The sequence below is a fragment of the Cryptomeria japonica genome, chromosome 1, assembly GCF_030272615.1.
Source record: "Cryptomeria japonica chromosome 1, Sugi_1.0, whole genome shotgun sequence".
NCBI classification, from domain to species: domain Eukaryota; kingdom Viridiplantae; phylum Streptophyta; class Pinopsida; order Cupressales; family Cupressaceae; genus Cryptomeria; species Cryptomeria japonica.
In genome coordinates, this window is record NC_081405.1 from 462059174 (window position 1) to 462086854 (window position 27681).

At 34.3% G+C, this 27681-nt stretch overlaps 1 protein-coding gene across 1 annotated transcript; it reads left to right on the forward strand.

Annotated features, from left to right (window-relative positions):
- Positions 1-22582: 22582 nt before the first annotated feature.
- LOC131064221 (NAC transcription factor 32) lies at positions 22583-24620 on the forward strand. Its single transcript, XM_057998307.2, has 3 exons — positions 22583-23042; positions 23366-23649; positions 23961-24620. Exons 1-3 carry the CDS (start codon positions 22871-22873, stop codon positions 24414-24416), a joined length of 912 nt encoding a protein of 303 aa, XP_057854290.2. The 5' UTR covers positions 22583-22870; the 3' UTR covers positions 24417-24620.
- Positions 24621-27681: the final 3061 nt, after the last annotated feature.

Consider the following 27681-nt stretch of genomic DNA (forward strand, 5'->3'; position numbering starts at 1 on the left):
ATAATTACAAAAATTACGTCACATGATACAAAGATCGACCACCAGACCAATATTATGATTTACATTAAATAGCATGGACCTAATTCAAATTCCCAAGCTAGTACATCCATCGAAAATCCTGCCAAGATGAATCGCAACACGTTACACCAACCAAGAAAAACCCTCAGTGTCAATAACACAAAATATCCAACTGGACCCAAATAGGATCACCAAATCTTTGCACTAGCCAATGTGAAGCCACCAAAAAATTGGGATATGATCAGGAACACATTCAGCACATTAAGAACCATTTCTAGAAGCTGGATCAAAATCACTTAACCATTTCATCAAGTATCATCAATCGAGACCAAGAAAATCAATAGACAAACTAGAACATAATCAATAGCTTCTGGAGCACCAAATCACAAACTAACTGAATATGACATGCATATAATCATTATGAGTATCCTACCAAAACCGAATCCAACAACTTGAACATACCAGAGTAGAATCTTTGATAACCTCTGCCAAAACCATGTCCAACCGGAGTAGGTCAGCAACCAACCGGAGTAGTGTTGACATCAATTACAACACATAATCAATTCTTGCATAATGCCAACACTTGTATGCCTTACTGCACATCTAAATCACACTCAAAAGATTATATCTTAGAATCTTAGCATAATAAACATCACCAGCCTTATGCTTACTATCAATGGAAATAGTTCATTTGCCAAAAATAGGTGCAACTTCCTCACCTACAAACTTTACAAATCCACCATCATACTTCTCCAAATCAATGAATTTCCTTTATCACTTGTCGTATGATTTGAACATCTACAATCAATTATCCACTCTTTAGGCTTTACTTTTACATGCAATGCAGTTTTCACACTCATTGGTTTTTCACTATTCTTCATATTTTCTAGATTGCCAAATATTTCATATTTGTTCTCCACCACAGCTAAAAATAATGATTCTTCATTTGAGTCATTACCTTCTTTTTCTTTAGATGAATATGTATCAATTGAAAATAAATTATTCTTAGGCCTATATCTGTCATCTATTCTCTTATTTATGTCATTTCTTTTGTAGTTGTCATTTCCTTTACTATCATCACATCTCTTACCACAATCCTCCTTGTAAGACATCAAGAAGAATAATAAACAATTATTCCATGATTAATACACTTGAATGATGATTTACCTTTGCATTTTCTAGATCCTTTCTTTAGTCTCCTCACAAAATTTGATTCTATCTCATTCATGTCATTGCTTGATTAAGGTTCATCTTCAATCTTCATAGTATCTATGAATGATGCTTCTTTCTTCCACTTTTGCAAATCATCTAGCTTAGAAATCTCAAAGGAAGAAGAGAGCCATATAGTTGATCCAAAGTGTATCTATCCATATCATGACTTTATTCAAATACATACTTCTTAGGTTTGTAGTGCATTTAGGTAGTTTACATCACTTTTCTCATAACTTCACTTTCTTTTGATTTTCCACAAATACCCCTAATAGCACTCACAATCTAATTTACTCAGTGTAGATAGAATTCAATGTTCTCATCATCAAATATCCTCAGGTTCACCAATTTTTTCTTTGGATTTGTCAACTTGGCTTGCTTTGTCTTCAAATCACCTTCATATACACTACTCAACTTCTCCCAGATTTCTTTACTAGATTTCAACCCCATAACCTTAGCAAACACTGGATCACTTAAGCAACTGATAACTGCAACTCTAGCCTTTGCATTATTCTTATGTGCCCTGATCTTATTCAAAGTATGAGGACCATTTATTAGAGTAGTATACCCAATCATGATAATATCGTATATTCCACACAACAAAGATTCCAAATGATATTGCATCCTTTCCTTCAAAAAGGAGTACTTTATGCCATCAAACTTTGGTGCTTTTTAATTAACTTCTTGTACCATTTCAAATCTTCCTCAAATGGTTAAGCTTCTCTAAGAGGAACCTCACTCTAATATAAATTGTTGAACACACCACATGACTAAGAGGGGGGGTGAATCAATTCAAAGCTCAAAATACTTCGCTTTCTGATCTTTTAAACATCAAACCACAATTAACTTATTACTGAAATTATGAAGCATGAAATCTGAAAGCATAATAAACACATGAACACTAGCTTTACATGGAAAATCCTAACTAGGGAAAAACCACAATGAGAATCACACTCACAATATGATTAACTAATTACATTTATTTAGGATCAAGGCCAACAATCTTATTGCACTTGATTGGACTTGCAAGACTGTGGTGCACAACCTTAGGGAAAGATACAAGGGACTTGCATTACTAAGACTCACTATTTCAAGGCAAGATACAAAGGACTACACAAGATACCAAAAGGAACACATTGTATTTTGATAGGTACAAGGAATAGATGCATTGAAATGAACAAGATCTCATGATCATAAAATTATCCTTGACCCATTATGTCAAGTAGCCAATATCATGGTAAGCACATCTAACATCAACAGCTACCTCAAAACACTATCAGATTGAAGATATCATCTTCAAATGTCTTCAAAAATTTACTTTCACACTTCTACTACTCCAAATCTACTTGTACATCATTCACATCCACTTCATATCAATTTATGCATATTCCATACTAATCATACAATCACACATTTCCATATACAAGATCATTCATTAAAACCCTCAACTAGATCAACCACGACATAATGTATAATATTACATAAATGAGGTCATCCAGAATAATAACACATAATGCAATCCACTCCAAGAGATAAAGGGGACCCAAACACATCACAACACTTCCTTATAAAATAATTCCAATGAACCTCACACACTAATGTATCCTCTGAAGTTGACATCAATCTTAGCGTATAGAACAACAATGAAACACGTTAATCAGTTGACCCAAACACATCACCTAATGAAAAATACTCAATTTAGTTCTACACATACCATTGTGAGACCTGTATAAATATTCCAACTCAATCTCTAATGCATATTCAAACCACAAGAGCATGATCAAACTAAGATAAACCACCCCAGTCAACCAAAGACCAAAACAACTGACAACAATGAACACAAAACAACATAGCTTCACATGTCAATCAAACCAACTCTAAAAACTGAATTGGAACATTGCACAAACCATATGAACATGTCCTCTACGTTGTAACACTTGAATCACCCTCATGGAGCAACACAAAGAATTCCCTAGACTAATCGTAATAGGCAACCTAGCAATTTGTGAACCATCACAACCAACTACATTGTTTGAGCAACTAAGAACCAAAAAACATGATAGTGCAACATCCACAAAATATAGATATCATATCCAAAACCGCAGGTCACGAACATCAAGAACCGAAGTAATCTAGGGCATTCTTCCATCAAGACATTAAATACTCTTTCCTACATATAAATACTATTTCCTACATATTGAAACTTCTACTATGCCAACCTTCCGAAAACACCTCATACATACATAACATCACCACCAGATCACACAACAACATTTGAACACTTGCTTCCAAACCACCACTGCACCACACACAGTGACATAAGTGAGAACACTAGTTAGGTTAACATAAATGACAAAATAAGCAATGTACAACTCAAGTTTACAACAAGATAGTAGAGTACTTGCAATAGGATACTTGATTAGAAACAATCGAGATATATTGAGGTCACTTGAGAATTTTCAACAAGCACAAAATCAGCAAAAAAATTAGTTCAAATAGGAAATGTATAGAGAGATCTTTTGAGGTGGGTGATATAGTTTTTTTGAGGTTGCAAGCATATAGACAATACTTAATTAAAAAAATTGGTGCAAAAAATTTCAAGCCCATATTTTATGGGTCTTACAAGGTCTCAAGAAAAGTAGGAAAAGTGCAATAAAATTTGATGAAAACACCATCAAAATGATGAACCACGTCTTATATTTATAGCCATATTTATATTTATTTCCTTTTACTAGTGTATTTATATTCCTCTAATATATATGTATTAATTTTGTATCCACTTATCTAAATAAGTATATATGATTATTGTATGCTTCATTTTATACACATTAAAAATTTATATTTTAATTAGTTTTGTACAAGTTAAGTAATGTGTACACTAAATGATGTAGTTTTTGGGATGCAATTGCTTTGAAAAATCATCAATTAATTTTTAGTAATATATCTTAAAACAAACAACTTTTAGTACTTACTTTTATCCTTTTTTTGCCAAATGTTTTTTTAAAATACTTAATGCAACGAAAAAGGGGGACACACATGACAATTTGCTATATTTTAATGATAAAATAAGAATTTTTTTTGTGTGCTCAATATTTCACCCCCTTAACCTAGTGTAAATTATTGAGTTACCATCATTTATGCCACATATTTTACTAAAATTTAATGGAGAGGTAATTATCTCTCAAGTAGGTAAGAATTTGAATGAATTTTTCCCCTCCATTTTATAGAATTCAATTCACTTACATTCCTATATATGTAATTTATTTTGTTAAATGAAATCATCTTCCATTTTCCTATATATTTTTATTTTGTTTGTTGTTTTAGTTTTTCTCAAGTTTGTTTTGGCTTATTTTCACATGATATCAAAGTCAAACTTGTTGCGACTGAAATGTATTCTAGTTTTTTGTGATTTTCAATCAAAATAGATGTGAAGATTTACAATTTTGTGGTAAATTAGAAAACTATTTACAAAGTTCATCTATTCAAATCATTTATTTTTGTAAATTTATGATATATTTTTTAGATCGAGTAATTATTTGTTAATTAATGTCAATATTTGTTGTCAGTTGTTTAATTTTTACAAATATTTTGATTTCAACATCTTTACAAATTTTATTTTCTTGGAAGTTGTGCTATTTATGGTTGTTTGTGCTATCAATTTTGTGTGTAGGAGTTGAAAATCAAGTTGAATTTTTTAAATTAGCTCAAAGCTTTGTTTGAAAATTGACTTTACAAGTTTTTTAAAAATATGTAGCTCTTTTGGCCTTGGCTTTGCAAATCGACTTGTAAATCTTCATCGAATGGCATAATTTGGCATTAGCCAAAATCGACCTGTATTTGGTATTTCTAGTGTGTATCTACAACGAATTGGTTCAATTGTGCCATATAAATATTTGTTAGATCAATATTTGTTTTGAGAGTTCATTGACATGCATTATTAGTATTCAAGCTACCAAAAGTGACCTTCACTTTGGTGAAAAAGCTTCCACATTAGTGTATATTTTGACATCAGTTTTGGTTTATTAACATCCAATTTGTGAAATTAGAAAATGTCTTTAAAATCCATGTAGAGTGTGGTCAAACATGAAAGTAGAAAAGGTAAAAGTGAAAAGAAAATTTGAATTGAAATTCAGTGAGATCAACTTGCATTGCATGCAAGTCTACAATGACCATCAATTTGAATTGTGAGCAAAGGAGCACTATTCATTACAAAAGTTGTGATGTCAAATTACTGAGGTCAACAAAGTTGAGGTTTAGTTGTTATATCCTTATAAGATTTACATATTTTTCTAATATAAGGCTGTAAAACCTTATATATTGTATTTATTATTAAGCTATCCTATTTGAAATAATTTAGTCTAATGGATATTATTTTTTTTCTTTTTATTAATTGAGGTTGTTGAATAGGTGTTAATAATACCCCTTCAGGTATTTTGACATCCTTTCTCCTATATTTATAGAGGCTATATGTCTTCTGAGTTGGTGCAAATTTGGAAAGATATAGTGAGTTATATGACTATGTGTGATATTTTGCCAAGATCAAGGGCACAATGAAAAGTATAAAAGAGAGACAAAAGAATGACAAGAACAAATTGTATTCTCATCAATATGCAAATGATCAACTGGATTAACCAATACAATGAATATGAGCCTGCTTATATAAGCATATGGATGTACGAGCACACAATCATGACATGTGGCTCAATGAGAAACAAGGGTAGGTAAGAAATACTAGGGGTAGGTAGGAGAAATAATATAATATTCCACAAGAGGTGGATGACCCACCGAATGTGGAGTGTAACAACAAAATAAGACCACAAAAGGTTGAATTTCTCCTACAAGCTATATCCCTATGTGCACACTTCCCTAAGTGTCTCAAATCCAAACTACGAAGAGATGCATTATCCTAAGTTAACTTAAGTAAAGTGTAATAATATCCATAATGAATATTTATTTACACCAACACTAAGCATAGAAGATATTATTGGGCATGTGGAAATATGTAGAATGTTGTCCTATAATTTAGTCTATTTTTTACTAGACTATTTTTGTAAGTGTTTTAATAAGATGATTCTTTATGGGTTGTTTTAATAAAATCTATAATTGTAAGGTTGCCATTTTATTTATTTTATATATATTTTTATAATGATTACTATCCTAAGATCTTAATTTCTAACATGATATCAAAGTAGGTTCGAATATACTAATCATTTTTAAAAGTTATGCTAGAAGATATGTAGAACTTGAAAGGAAACTTTGTATGCTCAATCAACATGTGTTAGGTCATTTATGAAATAAATATAATGCATATTTTTCCATTTTTTTTAAATTAATTCATTTGAGCCAAGTTAGGAAACTCTAAGCATTTGTTTACAAATAATATCTAATAGAATTTTCACACTATTTTTTTCCTAACATAAATTCACATAGCATAATGCTATGATTGTTGATTATTTGATGGTTAAGTGATGATAATATATTTTTACTATTATATTTCATAATATAATTAAATTTAAATTATAATTGAATTTGATTATCAATTAATACCTATTTAATAGTAACAATAGTCATAGATTTTAGGTCTACACCCATCAATTGTATTTGATTGAAAGTTTCTAAAACCTTTTTCTAATATCAAAATTTTGATATACTTACAAATTTAAAAATGATATCATTTTAACGACATTCATGAATAATCTTTATACTTATATACAAAAATGTATAAAATGTCATCTATCCTTTTTGTGATTGCTAATCTTAATATTATTGTATTTTCTCTCAATATTTACATTAACAACTAAATTTTAATTAATCTAAGGATACATAAGAGGTGTGTTCCTCCATTTTTTACATGCTATTACAAACCAAGAAATTATTTTCATATAAGAAAGTTGAAAACTTATTTGTTGTAACTATTTTTATAATTGCATTAATTTGTTCAATTATATGCTAGGCAAGAAGCCTTACCCTTTTTTGCCATGACAAAATCCATACATGTCTTTTATTAATTTTCCCATGCTTATAAATTGTCTACAAAATTATAAAATAATAAATCTCTATTGTCCATGAAAAGTCTATGGAAAGTAATCTACTTCAATGAGAAGATTATTCCAATTACAAGCAATTATAGTCATGCCAATAAATTACCCATTTAATGTTGTATTTGAATAAGTGTTACAACTATTAGGCATGCTCCAAGTTCCAATCTACAAACACTGTAACATCATGTTTGAAATAAAATGAGGATACGCTTTTCACCATTTCAATATTTTTAAAAGATAAAACATTATTTACCTCATCATGTTTTCAAATGTCACGATTCAAACTAATAATCTTTGGATTTACGTGGGTAGTTACGCTTGAAGTAAGCCATTTTTAGGGAAAACCCAACAATCATCTTGGAGATAGGAACACATTACCATTTATAAGTTTTTTTAAAAATGTCTCTAGGCATAGTATAAGTTGGCAGTGGCTATTCTCAATACAAAACAACACGTGATCAAAAACACAAATTTGCATGACACAATTGTTTTTCAGCAGAGTTTTTGCATTTCTATAGAATTAAGAAGGTAGATTAAGATGATTGAACCAGTACAAATTGCATAAAAATCTAATGAGATTTGCAAATTTTGTGTTTTTGATCTGGTGTTGTTTTATATGGACTATAGGTGGCTCTGTATAAGATTGCGCATATCTCTAGAAATTTTGATAACCTTCATAGACTTAGAAGTTGATTTTTTATAATTTGATTCTTGTGTATAGTGCAACTCATATTTTGTTATAGTTATAATTATTTTTAAGTAGGGATTTAATTTATAGTGAAATGTAGGATAATTGGATCTTAATGAAGGTTGTTTTGTACATATAATGTAAGTTTCAAGTAATCCAAGTTTTCATGTGTCCAAGTTGTTTTCTTGAATTCAGTTGAGTGCACCTTTACTATTCAAAGAATTCAATACATTGATTAGAGTAATTATTGGAGAGAGAAGTTTAAGGATATGGAATGTCATGAATAGAAATATGGCATGCATACAACTGTCATATGCACATTGAATCTTGAGGGAACATCTATAGAATACATAATTGTAGATTAATTTGATGAAGGGCACATTGGATCTTGAGGTAGTTTTTTTTTGTATTAATATCCTATAAGTTTGAAGAAGGTGCTTGTATGTAGATATATTTCCTTGTCCTAGGTGTCTCCTTAGTTTTTTATGGTATAACAAGATATATATTTATGTGTTTATTTGAGGCTACATTTTTGTCCTCTTATTGTATTTGATTATTGGATCCATGCATGTTTCCCAAATTGCAAGGATAAGTGGGAAAATGTACAATTATCTAAAATTATTTTAGCGAAGGATTATCAATTTTTAATTCTATGAACAAGATGATTAGAATCAGTAATGGTATGATGAGAAAAATAGTGGTAGGAGTTGTTATAATTGAAATTAAGATAGAGATAAAGAAGAAGCTAAAAAAATTGGGTGAGTCAAATATTGTTATGAAGAAGGCAAATAATCAAGGTCTTTCTTGTGATGTTGTTGAATGGAATGATACATTGGGTGCTATGGTCTCATATTGGAATGCCCTTACTATGGATTTTTTTATTTTTCTCATGTTGTTGTTAATGTGATTACTATCTCAATTGTTATATTTCAACCTCTTCTAAGCTTTCTTGTTGTTTGGTTTCTATTGTTCTATTATTCTCTATTGTTTAGTCCTATAGTTTGGCCTAGTGGCTAGTGCTCTCGAGTTTTTGTCCATGTTGGTTTTGTTTATATTTTATTTATAAGAATAAGGGGCCCTTTACCCTTCTTATATAGTAAAATATAGATGTTAAGGAAGCTTACATGAGGGATGTTGAAGAAAATGGATATTCAACAAGGAGGCAACAAAGAAATAGGGACTTCCAACTACCATGTTGACAAATTGGTTGGTTGGTGTAACTACCACTAAAAGGGAAGGTTCATATTCTAAAGTTTTTATATAGTTTGGGAATAAATATTTGGGTTTGAAATTTATAATATATGAGGGATTTATATAGTTTGTATGGGAAGTTTATTATTTTTCTGAGAATATTGTCGTGAGTGCACTGTGTTCTAGATGTTGATCTTTGTCTGTGATAAACCTCTTTGATTTTTCTTTGTTCGTGTAAGGATTTGTAGCCATAGAGTGTTGAGTCTTCTATTTGGTCCTCTTGTGAATTTTGGGTAGAGATTGGGATCTCTGTGTATCCTCTAGTTTGGCTATGTTGTAAGATGGGTTGCAGAGACTCTTCTCACCACAGTTGGTGTTGGTTATGTATTGCTTGTTTATTGGAGATTTTGTATTTTTTGTAATTGTAACCTCAATCTTATGGTTGATTAGTGTTTTTGGACTTCCTGTGTGTCGTTGCATGATGTTTTGAAACTTCATTGTCGTGGAGAGTGTTTTGGCTAATTCTTTCCCTTGGGACTATTATCATTTATTTGGTTTATATCATTGGTTTTGTATAGTTCGGGCAACCTCATAGAACCTACTTTTGGGTCCTATGATTTAGTCTGTAAATTTATATTTTGATCGCAAGTTTTCTGAGTCCGTCCCTATTTTGGACAAATGCATTGAAACTATGAATGTGCTATAGAATTGAACAAATGTGAGATTACATTCTATGAATGCACTGCACTATGTCTCATATGTGCTATCGAAATTAATAAATATGTTAAACCTTAATAAAAGCACTAAATCAATTAGTAAAAGCATTGTATCTTCTGTCAAAAGCGCTATATTTCCATTTTAAAATGCTAAAACATCTAGTAAATGCACTGCAAGATCTGGCATATGCACCGTTCTACATAATATATGTGTTTTTTTGTCTGTCTGAGTCAATTTTGGGTGATTTTTGAGATTTATGTATTTGTTTTCTGATATCCAGAGGCTATTTCCTGATGCTTGAGTTGTGCCAGGTTTGATTTATGGTATGTTATATGTTTCTTTTGATCATTTGACTTGTATATGTGTTTGTCTTGTAACCAGGCTTATTTGTTGTATTCATATATAATGATTTATATGTTGTTGGATTGCTTTGATGCCTTGGTGTGCCAGGTATTGTATTGTTGTGATCCCATGGTCATGTTGAAGTATTTTATGTTATGGATTTCCTTGTCATTATCCTAAGGTCTAGGTGCATGCAAGGGGAAGAGTGGGCTTCTAAGTGAGTGATTGGGATCACGTGGAGTAGGTAGCCAGGTCCACCTAGGGTCTAGATTTTTGAGTATCTCACTAGGAGTTTTCCTTTGTTATCAAGTGATAATATAATTGATAATTCTTGGGTTTGGGTAGAATACTTCATCCTAATAAGATTAAAAAAGGTTAGGCCCCTTTTCCTTGCCCAGTGGTGGTAGACTGGGATAGGACTACGAAGGCCTTGGTAACCCAGGAAGCTAATATCCCTCACTCCATAATGGTTGAGATGACTCTGCATGTACATCTGGGATAATCGGGACTCATGCTTAGGTACCCACATGTTGCATGTGATGGCACTCTTGTTCCCTACATGTAGGTCCTAGTGCCTTGAGTCTTGTTTGATGTGTTGCTTTTGGAGGGTTGGTGTTTGAAGGTTTCATTTTGGATGATTTATGATGCTTTGCGTCCTTGTTGGGTTGGTCTTTCCTTTAGTTATTAGGTGTCAACCTAGATCTAGAGTATGAGTGGGATCTTGTGTCATCTCCTAGCATGGGGGGTGGTTCATTTGGTTCCACATGGTCAGGTGCTTTGATGCCTTCTTCCATTGGGATGTTCTTCGTTGGATGCTCTTGCATGGATGGGGAATCTTTTGTCTTTAGTTTTGATGGAATCTTGTAGTAGATTGATGTAAATGATTATATGGCAATGAATGTATTAATTCATAATGTAATTGTAATGTAAATAAAGCTATGTTCCTTGTTGTGAAGGATATTGTATTTATGTAATGGCATGTTAGGAGAATAAATGATGTAACTTGTAATATTGGTTTATTAATGGAAATGAATTTATGGATATGCATATAGTATCATGTAATATTAGAAATGTGTTAGATTATCTTGTGATTAGTTTATGACGATAAAAATGTACAAGTAATTGGGAGTAGGAACATTTGGTATTGGGGTTTTAAAATGAACTTAAAAGGGGCTGGTTAATGTATGCTTGTAGATGGATATATGTATGTTATAGAATAGTGAATGATCATGCATGCATGGAAAAAATAAACCATGCTAGGAAATTAGTATGCATTGGTCTATGGTGGTAATTTGTGTTATCATTCTTAAGATGTTATGTTGTGTTATTGCTTATGGTTATTTTAAGTAATGACGTTGAGATGCCCTAGAGAATGCTTAGATGTGTTGTGTTTATTTTCGCTTGCATAATGTTCTTATGGTATTTTTGTTATGCATGAAATTTATTGTGTTTAATGGATTGAATATTGCTCTTGAGTAGTTGATTTTTTTTAATAAAAAATTTATCTCTATTGCATGCTAGTTAGTGTATTTCTCTAGGGTATTTTGGCGGGCATTACAACACTAAACTAGGGCAAGATACAAGGGCTTGCAAACTGAAGATCACTTCTTCAAGGCAAGATATAATAACATAACTATCACAAATTTGCAATGAACAATATTGGTTGAACTGTTATATAAGAAGCATCTCAAATGTTTGTAATGTAGTCCTCTTTGAAGCTCAAATCTAATTATGTCACATTGAATTTGTGCACTTCATAAACTTCTCTTCAAAGTAGATATTTGCCCAATATAATCACTATTCTCAGAGTCGCCATTCACAAATGGTTTTTTCCTTATATATGTACCATTCGCTACATCCAAAAACTTCTATTAGGTCGACCATATAGGACCCAATAAGAAAAACATGTGACAAGGCACAAGTCAGCTCAAAACACTATATAACTTTACCAAAATAGGTTGTAGATCAAACCAACACATGTCAGCCTCAACAATATTATAAAAAATCATCAAAACATGTTCCAACCAAAAAAATAATTAGTCTGGACCATCCACAATCATAGGAACATATCAAGTTGGCCACAAACAACGTAATCGCTTCTCACAAACTAATATCGAACACAAATATTCTTCAAAATATAATACACACCACCGAAAAGGACATGTGACCCAATAACAAACATCCTACATTCATCTCCTAAGGTAACTAACCACTGGAAGTCAATATACAAGTAGTAGGTCAGTGAACTGTCAAGTACTTTGTAACATGTGTAGGTTGTGCAACAATGGTAAGTAATAAAACTTTCACCAAAGGACTTGAAAACCATGTCATAGGTCCAAGACACTATCCATATCATGTTCTTAAACATGCACTATCACAATTTTCTATGCAAGAGAATGCAAAGCATCTTCCATATGACCTGAAAATGCACTTTTGACAAACTGAAATTGAAAGATCGAACAATCATATTTTTTTCTATAGGTGATAAAATCAACTAAACACTTCATATCATGCATAAAACTCATCACCAAACCAAATTCCAAATCTGCACAAGAAACTGATGCAATTTTGAGAGATGCGGAGCAAAATACTGACCCACAAACACAAATAAATTCACTAACTCAACACTTAAACAATTTTCTTTCAACTGCTAGATGAAATTGAACCAACACAATCACAAAATATTCTCCAAAGCAAGTCAACTTGACACACATGTCCTCAACATTAACATATGATAATCCATAAGAATCTACAACATCACATAACATTGACTCACTCTAGACAAATACACAATCAATCGATAAGCCTTTGGATAAACTACTCCACCAATGAACAAACTGTCACCACATATCTAATATGTCAAATAATATTTCCATCTAAAATATGACCTCCAATATCTAATATTACTCATCATTTTAAGTACCAAAAATCATAACACATCCATCTTTGTCCCAAACTAAGTGACAATACATATTACCAAACATCAATGTTCACATCAATGACAACATACATTGCCAACACACTCTCACTCGGATCAACAAGTCTCCAATAATCTCCCCCTTTGTCATCGATGGCAACACTACATACATATCTACAAATATCTATATATTCCCCCTTAGCTTATTTCTCCCTCTTTGAAATCAAGGACACAAGGTAGACTATTTACATTGATAAAAAAATTGGACTGCACATGCTCCCCCTAAATGTGTGCATATTTTTCAAAAAATTTCCCCTGGACTAAATTATACTTCTATGAACTATAGATAAATGCATCTGAAAATTACAACACTTCACTATGACACAAAGAATTTATTACCGGTCAAAAGAAACTCACTAGGATGGAGACAAGATGCCCTTGTAGATAACTTTGAGTTGTGCCAAGGTGGATTTCCACTCATTAAATGTGGAGGCAAGAAGATTATTCTAACATTCAAACTTCAATAGAAGATTCTCTTCCTAAAGTAAAGATTTAGGTGCTCTCATCTCTTGTTCTATTTTATCTGATTCCTCCAGTAACTTAGATAGGTAAGTAAGCCTCATATCAACAATGTCTCTAAGTTGATTATATTGCTTTTTATTTTTCTCCTTTTGGTCCACAAGTCATGATAGCTGCAAATAAAAATCTTAATTTGCACTCATTCCATCCTTGTCCTTCTTCAAATCATAAGTGCTAGCAGATTGAGAAATCTATTACTCAAGAGAGTCCATCTAATCTTTTATGTTTTTAGTGGACACAATCCATTCTTGACAAAACTGGTACAACGCAATAGCTTCACTTACACATTCCTGATAAATTTTCAAGTTATCCTGTAGCATGGTATGCATGACAACACATTTTTCAGAGACATCAATTAACTTCTTCTTTGCATCTTTCTATACATTTTTCAATTCAGATATATAATCTTTAAAATAATTAGTGGCCAACATCATTTGTTGAGTACTTGGAAAAGATGTGTCAACTTTTACATATAGAAGGCCTTCTTGCAAGACCTTAACTGCATCGTCAAAAATGATAGATTTCTTCATCTGTTCTTGCATGCATTCCCTTCTAGTTAATGTGCTCAATATATCACTTAGTTGAAACTTTTGAAGGGGGCAAATGGTATACAAATCAATATGCCCCTCATGAGTAGGTACTTTTAATCGTTGTGGAGTCATAACTAATTCAATTTTTTCTTTTAATCATTGTGGTGACTACATGAAGATATTAATGGAGCAAGAGGAGAGGAAGAAGGAAATCTAAGAGTTGAACCTTAGGAAGAGAGAACAGATGGAATAGAGGAAGGTTGCAAGAATTGCAGCTAGAGAAATGAAGAGACAATTGAAAATAGAAAAGAACTTCAAAGACAAGCAATTGAGCTACATAAAATTTAGCAAAATGAGAGAGAGAGAAAGAGAGAGAGAGAGAGAGAGAGAGAGAGAGAGAGAGAGAGAGAGAGAGAGAGAGAGAGAGAGAGAGAGAGAGAGAGAGAGAGAGAGAGAGAGAGAGAGTTTCACCCAAGGCTATTTATGTACTAGTCCTATATCTTCTTAGACAAAAACCATCAAGGACCAATTCACTAGGCAAGGTTCACCAAGAAACAATGCATCAACATGCCCTCATCTAGATTCTCCTTTCTAGACTGGTTTAAATGATAACAATGCTAGACTATAAGGTGTGGACACTTTTTTGGAAGTCATGTGTAATTTTCAAGTTAAAGCAACATGATAGATTGCAAGCCATTTTGTTTCTATCATTGTTTTGAAGGCCATTTGTTTGTATAGAACGAACCAAGTTTGTCTATACCATAATGTTTTGTGATTTAGTGAATTATTCTTGATAATATAATTATGTTATGTGACTAACTAAAATGTTGTTGGCAATATTATTATGTTCATTTTTTTTATTTGCACATCCTAATTTTAGTCTATGTCTGCATACTAGACAAGAATCTCTCTCTCTCTCTCTCTCTCTCTCTCTCTCTCTCTCTCTCTCTCTCTCTCTCTCTCTCTCTCTCTCTCTCTCTCTCTCTCTCTCTCTCTCTCTCTCTCTCTCTCTCTCTCTCTCTGTGTGTGTGTGTGTGTGTGTGTGTGTGTGTGTGTGTGTGTGTGTGTGTGTGTGTGTGTGTGTAGTAGAGATTTATTCATATTTTTTGTATTACATGTAGAGTGGGACATATAATGGAGTCATATATTGTACCAATGTATGTTATAGAGATGATGAATGTGTTTTTATTTCAATTGGTTTCAAAATGAGTTTTTTTTTGTGTGTATGGATTGCACACACATATACATATGCATATGCATATACATATACATATACATATACATATACATATATACATACATGTATATATGCATCAATACATAATATGTATATGTATATGTATGTGTGTATATACATATATACACACACATATATGTATGTATGTATTTATATACATACATACATACAAACATTATATGTATATATATGAATGTATATGCATATATGTGTAGCATCATAAATTGCAACCCAGTACAATTCGCACCTCATTCTTGTGCCCCTACTTTAGCATGTCCCATCCTAGTTCTCCTCTAGGTTCATTTTGGCCCTTTTTACCTCAAACTTGATGTAATCGGGCTACATGGTTGAGTGGACCCAATCCCGGGACTATGGACCCAATCCTGGGACTATGCCTTCCTGATTGTCATCTTGTTTGCTCTGATTTGGGAGGACAAGGGTGCTTGGGGTTCCCCTATTCAAACCAGGGAGCCCTGGTCCCCCTTAAATAGGCCCTATTTCAAATAGGTGACTCAATTTGATTGTTGGAGGTCAGTCTAATTGATAAATTACCCAAGGAACCCTACATAAAGACATCCTATCAATTCATTTTAATCTAAGACTCTAATAATCATTCATAACATAATTGAGATCATTAAAATCATTCATCATCAATCATTCTCAAGCATTCAAGGCAACATTTCAACCCATGGCATTCTTCAAGCATCATGGAGAAAATCACTTCAAATTTCATGCAAGCATATAAATGTGTGTGAATCTTCTATGTGTTGTCATGTCATTGCATCAATACTTGTGATCACATCTAAAGAGCATTGCATCATCAATCTTCAATCAATCATTAAGTTATATCATTTAGCATATACTTCAACGTTTACATTTCCTATATCAATTCAATTCAAGGTTAATTTCCAAACTAGGGTTTGACATAAGGAAAATCTCGATCAACAGCCATATTTCTTTCTTTTTGTGTGCAAAAAATTATCTCAAGAGTTGTGAGCGAGGAATTCGACAGAGTAGAAAACAATAAGAAAACTTAGTTTTTCAAGACGTGAAAAGAAAAGGACTAGGATGATCAGCTCCCTTCAGTCTTGGGAATATTTGATGACCTTCAGTCGATGGATTCTGTGTGTCATCCTGATTTGGAAAACATCAAGTTTGTATGCCCCCGATATTTGGAGGACCAGGACGACCTGCTCTGCTTGGTCCCAACAATTTTTCCTGAACTTTTGGTCACATGTTTTGATCTATTTTCCATCCTCGGATCTAGGTTTACAACTCTGTAAGATATCTGAAACATTTTGTTACTGTTATTTTATGTCATTTTTTCATTGTTTGTCCTAGATGTAGCATTGTATTTCAACCCTAATTCAAATTTTGTTTCAACTCAAACAAGGAGAAGGAATTAATCTGATCTATATTCAAACCTTTTAGGATTAGATCAATCAAATTCAATTCCCTCGTCATTGTTTAGTGGTCCCATGAAATTGGTGGTTTTATTAACCTACTTGGTGAAGCCCTAATTTCAACACCTTATATAAATTCTTTAATCAATGTAAAGCGAAGCCACTTATGGAGCTTGGAATTACACAAGGTGCAATTTATGACACTACATTTTTCCCCAACTTTAGTGAGCATGTTATTATCACAAGATGTGAAATAAAGTAGAAAAGGTTAGAAATATTTTACTAACATATGGAGTGGAAGTGTAATCCTCTAACCGTGCGGAATTGCCCCCATGGAAGAGACCTGAACCTTTGTGAGATGTTGCAAGGTTGTTTCATATGACATGTTAGCTGTAGACAAAGATGTCAGACGAAAAAGTAAATTTTTTGTTAAAACACTATGATTAGGCACAAAGACAACAAGATAGTGATCAATGAGATAACAAAATATTTTGTCAGTATGGGTAGCAAGTTGTGTCAGGCTAGATATATATATGATAGAGCAACTGTAGATTGATGTGGCAGTGGATTGGCCCCCACAAAGGCAATAAAGATCAAGTGGTTTGGCCCCCATAAAGGCAACAAGATAAAATAAAGATCATTTAGATAAATGGATGCTAAGATGCAAATGCAAATATGCAGAGATATGATAGCCCCCCCTTAGAATGGTATGTGTAAAATACATGTCATTCTAAGGAGAAGAGATGTTATGTCACTTCAACATAATGAGATGTCTTTATGGAATGCCACCTTACAACAAATGACACATTAAAACCACAACATCAACAAAAACACAAAGAGACAAGGGGATCCAATAGTTTGGTGACAGCTGAACTTGCAACAGTAAAAATAAATAATGCATATGGTTGCATACAAGTTACTCATCATGGTCCCGAAGTTTGCAAATTTGATGAAAGAACATAAAAACAAAGATACAATAAAATTAGGGTTGACATGGAGAGAGCCTAAATGCCCCAATGCCTTGCATCATCCCCAAATATCAAAAATCAAAATACAACACATAGAAGAAAGAAGATCAACAAATAGAAGAATGCCCACAACAGATAATCCCATGTTTACAAGCACTACAGAGTGACTTGGATCCTTTAGGAGAGCACAAAACACATAAAGAAAGTCAACACCCTTTTTTTCAAGTACCAACGAAGTAATTTGAGTCCTTTAGAGGGGCACAAAACACATCAAGAAAGCAAGGGGAACACAGACAGGCACACTCTAATCTAAAAGATAAGGAGGGTATTTGTCCTAGTAATTTCCCCCCATCAGGTCATTATCCTCCCAAATCTTGATCATATAGGGAGGGAGGATGAGACCGAAGAGGAATAACCACATGGGCAACACTAGGCGCTTCTCCAGTGGTAAGAGCGAGGGATGATGCAACTTCCACATGCACATCCCAGAGCTCTTAAGAAGCGAGAGTTGATGACTGTGTGAAGATCATAGACAACACCAGAATATCCTCTAAAGAGTCAAAAAAATGCCCCTCGATAGAAGAGGCAAGTGACTCGACCCAAGGTGGTGAAATAGGAGTCGACCCACCGATCTCCAGAAGAGGTATGGAGACAAACTACGAAGAAGGTAAAACCTTCTCAATAATGCAAATAGATGCATATAACAAAACATGCATTGAAACAGACAAAGAAATAAAAACAAAGTTCATCGGAGATGGCTTCCAATGGTGAAACTCAAGAATGGGGCCCTACTCAAACTTTCATTTAGGTTTCTATAGAGGTGTAGGCCTCCTATCAACCATAGCGGGTTTAAGTGCCCTAAGAAATATTTTATGAAGGTGAGACTGTGAAGCAGGCAAGGCAGAAAATGCTACATTGAACACCAAGTTTGTGTATGCAACATGTTGATGGGTTGGGAGAATGAAGGTATATCAGGCAAGGAAGTGATGAGAGGTGGCTCCAAGGAGGGAGCAATGAAAACTTGTACCCTATTGGGATGAGGCTCATTGGTAGGATCGAGAGTGGCATGCAACAACATAAAGGACAAAGAAGGCACAAATGTGGTAGAAACAATATGAGTGAGAGAAGGTATGAAACAATGGGAGTAGGAGAAGACACCGATGAAACATCTGCAACCTTCAGAGTGGCCTCATGTTTCTAGGTCATTTATCATCAACAATGCTTACTCTCACATGAAAGCTAGTTCCATAATAAATGGGGACTAGGAGCGAAAGTCAAAGAAGGCTCAACAACATCATGCTCCATGGGAGAGGCCTCTCAAGCCTTTGTCAGCAAAGGAGAAGGCCCAATCAGAGCAGGCCAAAAATGATTGAATGAGAAGCCCCCATGGGTAATCATTGGTTGAAATCTAGTATCCTAAACAACATGCATTGTGCCCTCGTGGGGAAATTTTAAGCATTTGTAAGCAACTGAGGGGACTTCTTCCATAGCGGTTAGCTAGGGAATACCCAGGTTAACTCAGAATAGGTTTGACTTAAGAATGAAAATTAACATACTAGACACAACCTTGGGTACCACAAGGATTTTCAAAGTGGTGTTACCCAGAGGAGGAACAGATAGCCCATCGTATGTGTGAACAAAGGCACAACATTCATCATATCTTTCCATATGTAAACCATTGATAAATAAGGCCTCTTTTGTAATGACATTGACTTGACATGTGGGATAAACCATCACACATATGGTAGTGTGACCATTTATCTTAGCCAAAATGTACAATGGAGCAGGCTCCCCACCATAAGGAGCATCCAGAGGTGTGAAGGATATATCATTATTTCTTGTCCTTTGGCTCGTGTGCAAGATCAGAGTGATAATGACCATGTTAATGAATGGGCCACCACTCAACTCAAGGTTTGATGATGTAGAAATGTTTGAAGAGTGCTAATGAAATAATAGTTAAGGAAAATGATTAAATGTTTTGAAGTTAATTACACAAGACAAGCTTCAAGTTGGGTTCACCAAAATGTAGAGGGGGGAAATTGAACCACTCCGACAAGTGGATATCAACCTCTCGGGGACTCACTAATTAGCTTCTCCACTCATGATGAGCACAAAGCACAAAGATGTTATGTGCTCAGTAGATAACACAGGATAAGTCACAAAGATCATTTGAGGACCTCTATTAGTTCTTTGCCTGAGGACACATGTAGAAAAATGATTATAGATGCTTAAATAAAAGAGACGAACAAAGGGAAATAAACAAACTCACAACTAGTCCATGAATGAAGCTTCCAGCAATAAACTCCTCTCAACAACTTGCACACAAGCAAGAAAAGAAAACATTGAGGCTGCATTTTAGAGGTCTACCATAGTCAAACCCTTGTTTTGGTGTTTCCACCCCCATAAACAACCAAGATAGATTGGTAGATACAATTATAAATGAAATAGAAAGTAAACATAATAATCAATATGCTAATGTAAATAATAATGAGAAGAGAAAAACTCCCCTTTCACACCCAAAGCGGAGAGCTTTCCAGATGAACAAGAAGAAGCACAAAGTCTTCCTCAAAGCATGAGAATGGTGAGAGTCTCGAGCACGAATTTCACAATTTGAGAGAGCCAAGATTGCTTGACATTGGTAAGAGATAGCTAGAAAGGATGCATAGAGTGAATATAGCATTAATAAAGGGCCAACAACGTTCATAGAGAGCCAAAATGAAGCTCCCAAGGTAGGATATGAAGCCTAAGAATGAAACCAATGTCGATGGTTGTGGGAAGAGGTGTTATGAGCTCTATCAGGCACAAGTGTAATGCTTCAACAACCACCTTCCAATTGTAAATTCTTGAGACGCTAGCGCAACACGCAAACATCTCTACGACACACACATGGCCATGAGTCAATCAATTAATGAAGTTGGGAAAAAGACAAAGCAAAGGGTGACCATGAAATAGGCAAAGGGACAAGGTGATGAAAGAATTTTCCAATCAATGTAAAGCAGAGGCACTTATGTAGCGTGAAATTACATTAGGTGCAATTTACGACACTATATGTGTATGTGTATGTGTATGTGTATGTGTATGTGTATGTGTATGTATGTACATGTATATGTATATATACATATATGTGTGTATATGTATATATACATATATATGTGTATACACACACACACACACACACACACACACACACACACACACACACACATATATATATATATATATATATATATGTATACACACACACACACATGCTTGCTTCTTTTTAGTGACATGTAGAGTGGGAGCTAAAATGCAATCATATATGGTAGGTGTTTATATATTGCAATAAAAATCAAATAACATAACCATCAAAAATCAATTGAAATAAATATAAACAGGTAAGGGGATGAAATTGTTACAAGATCACTTGCCTAGTGAAGTTTGATAGATAACCTCACCTATGTTTGCATCCACAAAATCTACTATACTCATTAGCTCATATTTTCCTTTTTGATGAATGTGTTCAAAAACATAGCAAAAAGAAAAAATTGCAGACAGTGCCATGGCTCCCAACCTCACCAATAGCAAAGCAAAAGTGCTCCATGACACATCCTACGACACATGATGAACATTGTCAAGTGATTAGAGAATGGAGTTGTAGAGGACTCAAAGCATCCAAACATAAATGCAATGAAATTGTTGGTGTGTGGAAGTGGTGAAGTAATGTGTAGTAAATCCATGTTCAGTATTACATACTAACATGGCGGTGAACAAATAAGCCATGAACACATGTCCACCACCAATCCATGCCACAAAACACCTCAACTAGATGCATTTTTGGAAAGAATGCCAACCAGGTGAAAAAGCATGCACTATAATGAGTGTGATGAAGATAGTTAAGGGGGAAGAGATGGATGGAGAGATAGAATTAGAACGTGTGCTAATAGAATGGAAAAATGCACATTAAAACATGGGTGATGAAGATAACTGAAAAATAGACACATGGACGCTTCATAGACATGAGATGGAATAAAATGACATATCAGCGAGTGATGTGGAGGACCCCTAACAACATAGCCAGCACCAAGAGACCCTCTTCCCTAGCGTGTAAGGGACATTACCGTGTGCAAGACATAGAGAATGCGGAGGTCATGGAATGAATATGGTTGGAAGAGCAAATTAGGGCGAGAGTCATGTTTAAGTAAGCCAAAGCCAAAAAGAATAAAGAAAAGAGTAAGACAAAGAAGGGTTCTAGATTTACATTCTGCTGGCGTCATGACAGGGTTGGTTTTTTTCTTATAATTAAAATGTCGGTTCGTATCCGCCGTCCCAAACTCCTGGTTAGCCAAAAGAAAGAGCCAGCCAATTCAGTTATTTTATATGAGAAATACAATTTCATATGAAGATTTATGATGTAAACCTGGGAGTAAAGGAAAAAGTCCTTCCAATCCCTGATCACCAGCGCACAGGGATTGAACTCGGAAGTCGAACTCTACCTAACAAATTACGTTTATTATTGCACGAAAAGCTAAGCTGAGCTCGCAGCTCACCTCTTCATTTATCTCACGTGCTGAATTCTTTGAAGAAAACTTCTGGGCCCTAATCAATCCCTGTTAACAAATTGGAATCACAATCATCATTATCCTTTCAAATTAAAAAACGGAGATTTGTTTATCATATAATCCTGCGGGGAAATGGGGAGCAGATATTAAAAAATTGGGCTAAAATGGAAAAGATTTGGGGGCTGGTAGGAAAATTGACAGGTTGACCAGGACGAAAGCATGGGCAATGGGGAAGAACAAGCACAGTGTTCCATGATTCGCTCTCAATGCCCACAACCCATTTCGACCTCCACACGCCAAATCCTTCCTTGGAATGGAATTGCTCGCCATTGTCAACGTTCAAACTGCACACTTTATCATTGCTTTAAGAACACGCATACTTTCCCTGAAGTTTCGAAAAAACGACTGGTTTGGAGGCTTGTGTGAGGCGCCAATGTTTTAATCCCCTGCCATCCCCTGCTCTTCCCAATAATTTAAAATCATTTGACAATGGAAGAAGGACTCAGCACTTATCTGCAGCTGCCTCCGGGTTTCAGATTTCATCCCACTGATGAAGAGCTCGTTACCCATTACCTCCAGAACAAGCTTTCTGCATCTCCCCTGCCTCTCTCCATCATTGCAGATGTGGATCTCTATAAGTTCGACCCATGGGAATTACCAGGCGAGTAATTTGGCCCACATTCTAATTAATGACATTAGATTTTCAAAATTTATTATGTTGACAAATTTAAGTTTCTAGATTCGATTGATACTAGAAACTCTCACACAATCAAATTCACAAACAACAGATCATCAACACATTCTAATTTTTCATAATGTTATGTTGATGATCCGCTGTTTCTAGATTTGATTGAAGCTAAACACTCCCACACAATTGAATCCAGAAACAATAGATCATCAATACATTCTAGTCTTCTATGATGTTTTCTTTTCCTCTTTCTTTCTCTCAATGAAAATACAGAAGGGTCTTTCTTTGGTTGTCAGAAATGGCAAAGTTTGGTGAGCAGGAATGGTATTTCTTCAGCCCAAGAGAGCGGAAGTACCCAAATGGAGCCCGCCCCAATCGAGCGGCTGGCTGTGGATACTGGAAGGCCACGGGCACAGATAAGCCCGTGATCATATCGGGAAGCTCTCTTCAAGTGGGAGTGAAGAAAGCCCTTGTGTTCTACAAGGGCAAACCTCCCAAAGGAGCAAAGACCAAGTGGATCATGCATGAGTACCGCCTTATTGGCCCTGTCCGTGCACCAGACAGAAAAGGATCCATGAGAGTAAGTGGGCTAGTTGTTAGTTTATTTTAATCAATGACATCAAATTTTCACAATTCATAAAGCTTTTCAATATTATTTTTTAATTCGATTATGATGGATCTTTTTATATCAATGTTTGGGATCACACTCCATGATCTATTCACCATCTGAATAATCTAAAATAAGAAAAAAAAGAAATAATAAAATGTGATCCTACAATCAAAACATTGACATAAAATCTCCCAACACATTTGAATCCAAAAACAATTCTGAACCGTTTATATCAATTCTCCGATACCCATTTGATTCTCCTTAACTTTTGTGTTTTTCAGTTGGATGATTGGGTGCTCTGTCGAATATACAAAAGACTGGATCGTTTGCCTCGAACAGAAGCAGGTGATAGAGATGACTACATATCATTTTCTACCCAGCATGAATTGAAAGAGCTGCCGCCCACGCCCACATTTGAATCATTTTCTGCAAGGATGCAGAACGAAGCGTCCAACTTTCTTGGGGGCCTTGGGAAGGTGCACGGCATGTCAATTGCAGAGGATCTTCCCAGAGAATGGGGTTACAGAGAAGCAGAGAAAAAGAAGTCAATTGTAGTTGAAAATCGCATCGATGATCTCTACTCCCCCAACAATCATGCATCCTCTTCTTCCACTGCCTCGCAACCCTTTGAAGGAAGTATGTCTGCAAAATTGTCAGATATTCATCAGATGTATTCCTTGCCCTTCAATGACAACAGGCTCTGGAGCACAGAAGCAGTAACTGCCTTGTTATCTTAGACTTCTATTATGACTCCCTTTTGTATTTTATACACACACTTGAGAACAGCATATATAAAGTGTTTTTTTTTTTTTTTTTTACTACTTAATCCATTTCTAATTCTTCTTTCCTTCAAAACATTTAGTACTAAATTTTAATGTAATCTTATTCATTACAAGGTATGCTAAACATAATTTTATCCACAATGTTTTACATGTCAATTCAATGCAGCTCCACCCTTGGTGAAAAGGATGTTTTGAGATTATTTTTTCAAATTATTGATATAATTGTGTAATGATGAAATTGTATGTTTATGTTTTTTCTTTAATGTTTTGAGTTTATTTTGGTAAGATTGCCTTTTATGCATTGACTAATGTGTAAATTGGTATATCTTTACATTGAAGTTGGTAAAAAAAGTCTTCCCTTAGTCTTATTTTATCTCTACCATACATGATCTTAGTTTAGGTCCGTAGATACAAAATTGACTCAATAGTAAAATCAAACAACACTAAAATTATATTGTTTTTGACAAACTATATTATTTTTAATAAACATATGAAGATGATTTACATATTACATAGAAAAGCTTTTATAAGTCAGATGTTTTTTTGCATGCAACCGGCTAAACAACCAAACCACCTACCTATTGATACATAATTTTAACTTCTTAAAATAGCATGAGTTAAAACCACAAACATTATTAACACTAATAGTGAACACACACACACACACACACACACACACTATAATTTTTTGGATCATTGGAATGTCCACAAAAACATATTGATCCCAAAGGGTAAAACTAGGTGATTTGAAACATTTGATAGATATATCCATTTGTGCAACCCTATTCTTCTCTAACTAGTAGTGGTTAACATGCCTCTCTTCCTAACATGAACATACTAAAGTATCATTTATTTAGAATTTCTCTAACCATCTACACCTTGCACATACTATAAACAACATATATATATTGGTCAACAACATTGATCTTGTCTTTATAACCAATGTACACTTGTAATCATTAAGTTCATCTCTGCCTAAGATTACCTAACCACTTTACTCTCCATTCTCTTGTGAGAAACACCTATTACCTTGTATTGATTATAGAGAATGACTAACTAACCACTAAAAACTTCAGCCTCCCCCTGATAGTCATGAATGAAAAGTGATGGCATTTCACTACTCATGCTTCTCATCAAAGCTCCAAAGAAGAAGAAAATACTAATTGCAAATATAGCATTTAGCAATGACAATAACTATAATATAAATATAAATGAGATTGTAAAGCAACATTAATCCTACCAAAAAGGCCACCAAATCATTTTGATCCCATTTTTTGAGCTAGCAATAAACTCAAGAAGTTGAGGATCTTCCAACCCCTTGGTGGACCCTTCAACCTCCTCTTTCACCTCCTTAATCCTTCAAGAAATTAACCAAAGAAAATTGATTTTTCTTGTATTGCTCTTAAAAGTGATCTAAGTATGTAGTCTTACATGTCAACTTCATTAAAACACACTCAAAATCATTCAATACATATATCATAGTGTTCCTATAACATTGTTCACATAATTTGACATATAGTAATGCTTCCAAATATAGTCTGGACCTATATGTGTATATTTGCTTGTGCCAAGCAAGACCATACATATGCACACATAAAGCATTAGCATCCACGTGTTATGCTACCATATAAGTTACACAATGCCTATTGGATTCTATAATGTAGGACATTGCAATATAATTGATTGAGTCATACACATCTAACACACAGTGGCATATATATCATGTGAAATAACAATACAACTAGAACCATATAGGTTTGGCAATTAGTGTAATCAATCCACATATACCACAACATAGAGTTAAATATTTTTTAACATTTATGTGGAGCCTACTTGATGACCTAGATATACTATTGTGTACAAATATCTACCTTGTACATCTTGTTAAGTTAGAGAGGAGGAATGCAAGGAATCACATCTAAAAAAATTGTATATTTTTCCTCATTCTTTTTAACTAGAAGTGGCATTCTATATCCATCCACATCCTAGATGTGTCTTTAGCTTACATTTCTATTTTCCTTTATGCATTATGTATGAGGTATTCTTGGATAGAGTCCGTCTTTTGGCATGATGGGAATCAATTTTGAATATGACTCTTTGGAGTGGGTTTGATTGGGGATGGAGCATATGGTGGCATTGCTTCTAGGATTTTGAATCATGGGAGAGATTTGTATCAAGAATTAGATTATCTTGGATTTCTATTGTGGATAGCTCTTGGAGGTAAAATGGAAAGATATCATCTCTGGATGTGTTGCTTGATGGAGATGGTGTGGATTGGTGTAGTAACACTTTAGGGGATGAAGGAATGGTGGGAGAATTGGAGATTATGTGTGTGCCAATTTCTTTGTGGGAGGTAGATATCTCGTTGGTGTAATTGTTTTGGGATGAACCATTGCTAGACATAGGTAGATTATTTTAATCATGCTTGGAAAAAGTATTTTGACATATGCCTAATTCCTCAAATTAGGTGAGTTATTAAGATGTTCTTCAATAGTAATGTTAACTTGGTATTTTTTATTTGCTTTCTAAAGAATTTTGTCTATAACACAAGAAATGTATGAATAATTTTGAGGATTTTTAATAGGGATTTGGGGGTAAGATTAGGTGATATGTTTTGTTGGTAGTGATGGGAGGTCATAGGTTGGGTTGTTTGGTTGAAATTGGATGTGAAGGTTTGGTTTATTTCAGGTGTAAGTGTGCATGTGGATTTTTGGTTGGGTAGAATGTTGGCAAATGTAGTTTGGGTTTGGGTTTGTTTGTGGGATGGGAAGTTGTATGTTGGTTTGTTAGTAGAAAGGATTGTTGAATTGCAAGTTTTGTTGTGATGTGGAGGTTTTAGCTTTGTTATTTTTCATGTTTTCAAATTATTATTCGAAAATCTGTAACTGTTAATCTAATATCTCTATTTGTGATGGCAAAGGGGATGGCGTTTGTTTGGGAATAATAGGGTCGGTACAAGTTTTGGGAAATGTTTGAGTTGGATTGATAGGTTTATTGTGAAAAACAAGTCAAATGATTTTCTCTATGGTCTTAACATAGGACAAAGTGATGACAAAGTTAAGCCTAGAATATGATAGATAGCCACAAGTTGATACTCTAGAGGGGGAGTGACTCACGAGGGAATGATGAACCCTAAATCAAGTTATCCCTACTTAGGAGGACTGAAATTTTATCCTACTCAAGGATGATAGATCCTAAGAAATGAATATCACCTAGTTGT